Source organism: Drosophila erecta, unplaced genomic scaffold (genome assembly GCF_003286155.1).
Source record: "Drosophila erecta strain 14021-0224.00,06,07 unplaced genomic scaffold, DereRS2 tig00000092-arrow-pilon, whole genome shotgun sequence".
Taxonomy (NCBI): domain Eukaryota; kingdom Metazoa; phylum Arthropoda; class Insecta; order Diptera; family Drosophilidae; genus Drosophila; species Drosophila erecta.
The window spans coordinates 3,764,356-3,773,276 of record NW_020825207.1 but is presented as its reverse complement, the minus strand read 5'-3'; the positions used below and the strand labels follow the sequence as shown (position 1 = coordinate 3,773,276).

General features: G+C 45.1%; 1 protein-coding gene across 1 annotated transcript; it reads left to right on the top strand.

Moving 5' to 3' along the window:
• Positions 1–5,907: 5,907 nt before the first annotated feature.
• Positions 5,908–7,466, top strand: LOC6547258 (serine protease inhibitor 42Dd). The gene is made up of 4 exons (XM_001976108.3): positions 5,908–5,960; positions 6,032–6,933; positions 6,988–7,132; positions 7,198–7,466. Exons 1-4 carry the CDS (start codon positions 5,945–5,947, stop codon positions 7,320–7,322), a joined length of 1,188 nt encoding a protein of 395 aa, XP_001976144.1. The 5' UTR covers positions 5,908–5,944; the 3' UTR covers positions 7,323–7,466.
• Positions 7,467–8,921: the final 1,455 nt, after the last annotated feature.

Below are 8,921 nucleotides of genomic sequence, written 5' to 3'. Positions count from 1 at the left end.
CAAAAGTTTGGCACATGTTTGCCATTGACAGAGAATTATGCCGGGCCCAAAAGCAGGACATGTTTTCCCGGCAAAAGGGAAAACAGGCCGAGGAATGGGCCACAAAATTAAGTGAAGCATTCGTGCGTGCCCGACAAAGGTGAGAAACTGCCAACTGCCAACTGCAAACTGCAAACTGTTAACTGCAAACAACTCCATTCTGCAAACCAGATTCCCAATTTTTTGTCTCTTGCTGCTGAAGCTGCTGTTGACATTCCGGCTGCTAAGTAAATTAATTAAAAGCATTTTACCACTGCCAAGCCGACCACCGCACTTACCGGCAATCGAATTGGCCGCAAGAATTGGCCGAATGTCAGTACTTCTCCGGTATTTTGGTCAAGCGAACTGCATTAATAACTGCAATCGATCGCAACACATGTTGATTTTGTCTTGTTTGCGAAATTTTACAAAATGAGCCTGGGAGATTATCATACGAGCCAAAAGCAAGGCGTCTGGTTAATCAAATGCTAGTGTTTGGTTTTCAGGCTGGTATTTTGCAGGTATAATCACTTCTCGGGAACTGCAAAACCCAGAAAGTATCTGCAAAGTATAATGATAAAACAACAAGCTTGTGTGTTTTCCCAAGCCTTTAAACGTTGTCCCTTTCCACATGCTGTGATCATCTTTAAGAATCCTTGAGACAATCCGGCTAGGATTTACGGTTCCAGTCCCGTCAGTTGCCACTGGGACACAGCTGCTGAGGACGTGGTTGTCGGCGGATAGTTATTGAACCGGTATATATAACCGAAGTATATTGGTAGATGGGGGGTTTCGAGGTTCCTTTTGGCCGCACAACTGTGGCCATGTCGCAAATCGTTCTACGTTGTCACTGGCCAAGGCGCAGAAAGCGCCCAAATCGGTTGTGTCTTCACATTTCTTGCTGCTGCGGGGCATTTAAGATCGCCCTGCGGCACACATGCATAACAAAGGCAAACAGCGGGGGAGTCTAGGTCCTGGGGGGAAGGAAATTAAGTGCTGACCATTTTTCGACATGGCATCCCCATGCCGCTGATCCTTCGCCTCCTGCTGCCTCCTGCCTTCATTTCACTTTGCACTATTTTCGGATTAAGTCCTGCGCCTGTCATGTTGATTTGTACGCCTTTGTGTGGGTGTGCGTAAGGATGAGTGAGTGCTAGTGTGAGTGTGAGTGTTTGGGCCACGTCTGCGGTTGCAGCGCTTTTGGCATTTTGCGTTGGTGTCGCAAAAGTTGAATGATGGCGTTTGCCTTAACCGAACCTTTCTCCATCCTCCCCCTCTAATTTTGCTGCTTCGTGTGTCTGTTTGGGACCCAAATATTGTTAATCCCATTGATTTGTGTTAATGATTGTCATTGACACTGTTGACAGAACTGTTTGTGGAACCCATGTCCATGGGCCTGCCCCCAACTTCACCCACCATTCGGTAGCCGTTTCCGGATCCGGTCACTGCGGTCACTGGTCTTTGGTCTTTGGCCTTTGGTCTACGGTTTCTGTCCCTGGTCGCTGGAAGCCAAATTTTATGAAAGACCACAGCAGCTGGCAGCCGAGGTGCTAAATTCAGTTGGGGCTTTGTTTAAATTTCCTGCTGGCCACGAAAGCCGGGAGCCTCGCATTTCCGCAACAGTGCAGAAAATTACTGGGGTCGTTTTAAAAATAGCTGACCACAAAACACGATTTAACTGCTTATCATAATAATTCTAATTGTGTCACTTTGCCCAGTTTGGCTTGAACTCCTTTTATTTAAACTATGCGCATTTCAGTCAGGAAAAGTCATTAGTTGTTTGGGGTATGGAAAGGCCTTGGAACTCAACCATATCAGGCTGAAGGTGATTTTTCTCTCTGAACGGCAGTCCAAGGACAATTCTCGCCAACTCACTTGAGCGGCTGCAACTTGGAAATCTCAAGTGGACAAAGTCCGGGATGTATGCTGGTCCCTCACCTTCCCCAGCAGCTCTACGTACATATACACATTGCTGAAACGGGTCTGTTTGCTTTGCTGCTTGGCTTGTATTGATATTTCACGAGAAATCAACACAACATACAAATAGTCAAGCACAGGCTTCTTTGCCACCTATTTCCCCGGCCCACTCACCTTTGAGAGATTTCCAACTTTGTCACCATTTGCAGCGGAAATGAAAAATCAAATCGAAGAAAGGCACAGGAAATGTAGCTCTTCGCTTTTCACTTCAACTCTGTGTGTGTGTGTGTGTGCCTGTGTGTGTGTTTGTTTGTGCTGTTTAAATTTAGCCAATGTCTATAGAAGTGACTGCTGGAGAGCCTCTCCACTGTCTATTACAAAACTCTCTCCGTGTGGATCTGTAAATGTATTTGTAAATGTCCTTGCCGCTCCACGTGGCTCCTCATATGTGAGTTGGTGGTACCAACACACATGTCCGTGTGTCGTTCGCAATATCTATAGCTATAGCTACGTAGATCCCACTCCAAATCGGAGTCAAGCTTAGACATCAAATTGTGTTTTCATTGTTTTGCCAACGTGCTTTTCGATACTCTTCTAAGACGTCGGAAAGAATTTTTAAAATACAAGCCCCAGTATATGTACAATGCTATTGTTTTTCCATCAAATCCTCTATTAAAGGCTAAGCCTTTAGTAGGGATGTACCCAAAGTTTAAGTAAACCATATCGTTTTAAATAAGGACGAGCTTAGGAACTTGTTAAAATAAAAATGCAAAAGCATTTCTGTTGAGCCTACACTTTGAGCTTTGAACCATTATCCCTGAAATGCGTAGATAAAATATGAATCTTGCTGGCAAAATGCTTCTGCCTAACAATAGGATGCTAGGATTGAACTCGATTTTGTTTCATTTGCTGAAGAGTAACCGAACTTCGATTGCGCCAAGTCAGCGTCATTCACTTGTTTTCTCTGGGCATTTGTCTGCGCTTGAGACGTTTTTATCGTCTTGGCCATAAGCCTAAACAAATACAAACAATTTTGCCTCAACAGAAATAAAAAGGAGAACACACGAGAGGAGCGGAAACACTAGGAAACACTAGTAGCGCCAACGAGAGCAAAGCAATGCTGAAAAACAAATTGTAAAAATGTCGAAAAAATATAAACAAAAATCAGCAGTCCGATGGGGAAAAAACCACGCGAATAGAATGAGCAAACTCTGTGAAAATAGAGGAAAATCAATTGAATTCAGCTCAGACAGCCTCGAACCCAAACCGAAAACCACTCGCAAGTCCCAAACAATACAAAACCCCAGTACGAAAAGACACAAAACTGTTGCTCTTGATTTATTGAAATCATATACCACAAATCAGACAATTCACGCACAAATCGTACAACTAATTAAATGATGAATGCCTGCGGCAATTGCTCAGAGACTTAAACTCACCTCAACGACTGGAGCACAACAAATAGAATTCCCAGAAGTTTGATTGAACAATGAATGATTTAATTAATAAATAAATAGATGTGTGCACTGGTGTCTCAGTATCGGTGTTCGGAGCAAAATTTCAATTGCAGCACAAGTGTGGCACAACAATTAATTATTGAGCCCGTGTGCGTCTTGTTCTCAAACTCCCTCCACTGGTGCAACGGTGCGTATGCGTGACAACGTGTTGCAACACATTTGTCGATTGCCGATTGTCGATGGCAGTTTGCAGTTTGCAGCTTGCCGTTTGCATTTGGCAGATGCAGTTTACTATTGAAGCTTACAGCTTTGGAGCCACTCTGCCATTTAGTCGGTTGTTTACTGTTTTCCAGATTCCGCCTGCTGTTTGATTTCAACTGCAAAATGGACCACAAATCAAATGGACAAAGCTGCAAAGTCACACAAATCGAATGGCCAGTGCGATTGAGAATTGGGCAAATAGAATACGGTAGTCGCAGGCAAAGTGAATGAGACCCAGTTTCTCTATCAGTTACATTTCGCCTTGCCACATTGATATTTGGCCATCAAATTGAATTACCATATGCTAAAAACCGAGCTTAAAAAGGTTAATTCCCTCCACATAGTCGAGCCAATCAAGTCGCCATTGTCGGTTTTCGCTGCTGCTGCTGCTGCTGCTGCTGCTGCTCAATATTCTAGCGAAAATTTCGTATTTATTGCGGTCTGGTCTAAGGAACTCGAAAGAGGTTTTTGGGACGGGTCGAGTGGGATTTTCTGAGCCGCAAACTAGTTGGCTGAGTACTTCTCGATGCGCGGCAACCGCAACACAGCACACAGAAACTTTCGCAATCGAAAATGATAGCCTAAAGGGGGCAGCCGAGAAAATTTGTGTGAGTTTCCAATGCAGCAACTGCTGTTGCTGTGGAAAACCCCCATCCAGCTTCCGGGAAAATCATCCCACTGCCTGGCTGCCTCTTGCCGCTTGGCGAATTGTTTCATTTCGCTGGCAATTTTGCCTAAGCCATCAAAGCCGCATAATACAGAAAATTTCGAAGCCATGTCGAATATGTTGCCTACCTTGGGGCGCTTTGGGTACTTGCCACTTGGTACTTGCTACTTGCTACTTGCTACTTGATGAAAATACAATTAGTGCGCGATTTGAATTTGATACCCCAGCGAATTCGCACTTAAACCGAAGTTGCCTTCCTTCGCCAAAGACAAAAGAATTCAATTATAATTGCATTATGGCTAAAAGTTTCGGCTCATCATAATGCGATCAAAATATTGCAAATTAAACGCATTTGAAAATCCATTGAGATTGGTCGCTATTGGGGGAAATGGAAATGGGGATGGGGATGGGGATGGGGATGGGAAAAGGAATATGGAAATGGAAATGGAAATTGGGGAATGGGGGTCGATTAGTCAGGCGAGTCGTCGCACTTAAATGGCTCAATCAGACGTGAAATTTGTTCATTTGCGCCAGCCGAGTGCATGAACAAATGCATGATTGAATGAAATGCACACACACATACTTACACAGGGACAGCCGTGTCACACAGATACTCGCACACGCACACACAGAGAAATCAGGTGCCTAGACATGTAGAAAGCGTGACGTCAAAAGGTGAACGAAATGAAATTGAAATATAAATACAAAACGCATCAGGCGCATAAGCAGAGCAATCAAGCGCGAAATCTGTGCACAGCAATGCATAACTGCAGTCTCTTTATGAGAAAGAGACGGGTAGAACAATGCCGAGAGAGATGGGTAGAGTGGGCACAAAAGGAGGGCGCCATTCACATTCACATTCACTGTCAACTAGGAATGTGTAGACATCATTTAAGTCACTCCCGCATCAACACAGGCACCCACTCACACACACAAGCAGACAAAGAAGGGGATAGAGTTGGGTTATTAGAAAGAGAGGGTTAAGCACATACAGCTGCCAATAGAGCGAGATGGCCGGTGGGTGAACCGCCAAGGCAACTGCCAATACATTGACATTATTGACTTGCTGTCGTGGCATGCAAATAACAATGCCAAGCCCCACTGCATTTCCCCCGCTATTTCCCTCTGATTTTCCACCACGATTTTCCACTCACTCATCTAGAGGGCTGCGAAAATATTTGCCAGTCGGGATATAAAATTGGCAGCGATGCGAATCGGCAAAACAAAACTAGCTAAACAATACAGAAACAACAAAAGCTATTGACATCAATGACAGCGTCCACAGCCAACAATAAACAATTCCATAACCATATTACTGCTATCCAAAACAAACTGTTTCAATCCACTAGCAGAATACTTTAATTTCTCTACACCACAATTACATTAAAAAGCCTTAAAGTCATTGAATTAAACTTCACATCTTATTAACTTTTTCCTAACGATTCACGAAAATTGCGCGATTCAGAATCGTTATTCCTTAATTTGATTGACTGCTGAGCCAAAGCAACCGGTTTGGGTGCGATTCAATCTTTGGAGATGATCTCAAACAAGTTGGTGACTCAGCTCCAACAACCCATTGTTCAGTTCATTACAGAGCATCGATGAGCTTCAGTTGGATCGCAACATGCCAAGCGAATGGGGTAAGTTATTTAGTAATCCAAAGTTGTTAGTATTTCCTAAAAATTACAAGTGCCTTTCCTGCTGTACACAGTATTTCTGATCTGTCTGATCCCGATGACCTCCGGGGGCACTACGGCACCATCGCTGAGTGCCAGTCCCATTGTCTTTGCCCGGAATCTGTTCCGGGTCCTCAACGATGAAGTGCCGCCCGCGAATATGATGGTATCACCGGCTGGTGCCCGTAGTGCCATGACCTTGGTTTTCATGGGCGCCGGCGGGAAGAGTGCAGATGAGCTGCGCTCCAAACTGATCCTGGGTGTGGCGAATAAATCGGAAGTCGCCAGACAACATGCGGAATCCTGGAGCGATGAGTGCTCCTGTGCGAAGAAAGGAGTTGCCCTGCGATTGGTCACCCGATTGTACGTCAATGAGGAGGAGAAAGTGCGGACTGACTTTAATACCCTGGCCTTGGAGTTCTTCAATGCGGAGGTTCATTCGCTTAACTACTTGAACCCGGAGGACTCTGTCAAAAAGGTTAACAAGTGGCTGGAAAAGCAAACGTTTTACACTGTACGAAATCTGTTTACGCCCGAGGCTGTCAATCCCGATTCCAGTGTTATCCTTGTGAACTCGCTGTTCTTTCGAGCCAAATGGAGCAAAATATTCCCCCTGCAACTAACCGAGGTCGAAGACTTCTGGATTAATCTTCGCCAGCGGATGGAACTCTCCATGATGAGGCAGATTGGTCAATTCCGCTATGGGGAATCCAAGAAACTAAAGTCGCAGATCCTGCAGTTGCCCTTTGAGAGATCCAACGTGACCATGATGATTATATTACCGACGGCCATCGATGGCTTGGCCAAATTGGAGGAACAACTTGGTCTACTGGACATGAACGAGGTGGCCGCCAAAAGTCTGATGAAGGAAGTGGATGTAACCATTCCGAAATTCAGGATCGAGTACTCTGTTGATCTCAAGGTTCCACTGCAAAAGGTAGGTCACATTGTAATTACTTTGAAGTACACCTCCAAACATTCCATGTTTTAGATGGGCATTAATAGCGTTTTTGAGGCTGGACAAGCAAATTTGAGTGGTGTTTTCGAAAAGAAATCGCCACAAAGAATTTCTGAAGCCAGACACAAAGTATTTCTAAATGTTACAGAATTTGGCTGCGAAGTGGCACCAGAATCAGGTGAGCAAACTGAAAAGCCTTCCCCTATTTTACATCTGATGTATTTCAAATTCCAATATGATCAGATGTCCAGCCCGAAGTGCCCAAAAAGAATCCCGATCGCAAGGTCTTCAAGGCCGACCGCCCCTTCGTTTTTGCCATCCGCGACAAGAAGAACGTTTACTTCGTTGGCCATTTCATTAAGCCCTAATTGCGGAAGGGGGCTGCGCGTATTTTGATGGCGATGGCCCGCAGGCAATCACGCCAAAATGGGCAGTTTCCCAATGCACATCAAATTGTTGCCAAACAAATGTACACAATGAACTCGAAATACAAGAGAACACGCTCTACTCGATTTCCTCGACTATCAGATACCCGTTAAAAAACATTTGCTAACCAACTGGAATTGGCATGCTTAATCTAAGCTTTGTAGCCATTACAATTCCTAGGATCGTCCTGATCAAGAATATATATTGTTGTGGTGGAAACGCTGGCTTCTGTTGCATACTCTGCAAAGAATCGAGTATACCCTGTTTCCCCGCGAGTAGTGGGTATTAAAACAGCAGGCGCATGCAAGCATTTGTGCGGTGGAAAGACTGGGGCGCAAAATAAATGGCAACATGGCCGTCGCGGACAGATCATTGCGAAAATTCGCAATTGGTAGTGGGAGGAAAATGGTGGGGGGCGGAAAAGTGGGGAAAAGGCAACAAAGCAGCGGCGGCTGCCCAAAACCAAATGAAAAGTGGCTTGGGAAATGTGAGCAGCTGAGCACGATTTTAGATACTCTTTCACATGTTGAAATCAAATAATATAGCATATGGAAATAATTACGCATGCAACATCGCATACAGTAACATAGCATTGTTACATTTATAAAACCCATCAATATTCCAAATATGATGTAGTTCAACTTAGCGCAGCAAAAAAGAAAACCATATTTGACAAGGAAAATATCTAAATATCTCTTAAGTGCAATCCAAGCTTAAAGCGGTGCAGCAGGACGAAAAAGGACAACGGAAATATGTTCACCTCTCCCTCCCGTGAGAGTAGAGAAAAGCGGCAGCAAACGAGCATCGCCGGGATTCTTTTGCCGGCCAGGGAAGCCAACTTGTTAGCCAATTTTAAATACAACTGCTGCCACTGACAGTAATCAAGATTGCACGGCAATGCCGGCGCGGCTACAACAATGCCAAATGCCATTCCGGCCAGCAGAGGGCCAACAATTGAAAAATAAGTAATTTCTCAACTGTAGTGAACTTCGCCGAAGAATCGGAGGAGCATCGGGGGCAGGAGCAGTGGTAGCAGGAGCAGTGGGTGGAGCAGCAGCTGAAACAAGCAGCCAAAGTCCGAGCTGGAGCATCGGAATAGGAACAGGAATCGGAATCGGAATCGGAATCTGAATCGCAGGAGATGGAGTCGCTCGTCCGGTTGGGAAACGAAAACTTTGCCCGTCCAATTCATCGATGATTGTCGTGCCACGCCACGCGATTCTGGTTGTGAATCTGTTTCTGATGCTGATTCTGATTCTGATGCTGATGCTGATGCTGATTCTGAGTGTGGCACCGTCGTCTGCCATTGATGACCGTTGCGGGAGCAACAACAGCAGCAGCCGGCGTGGCACAAATGTTTATCTTTCCACCGATTCTTGCCCCAATGGCACCGAAGTTGCAACTGGCGCTGGAGCTCTCTTCCGTCAGCGCAGCGGAAGTGCAGCTGCACAAACTTTGGAAAGACCCTGGGGAAAGTGCTGGTAGTATCGAGCTGTTTCTGGCCATGTCATATCCGTCAAATGCTAATGCAAAATGTCGCC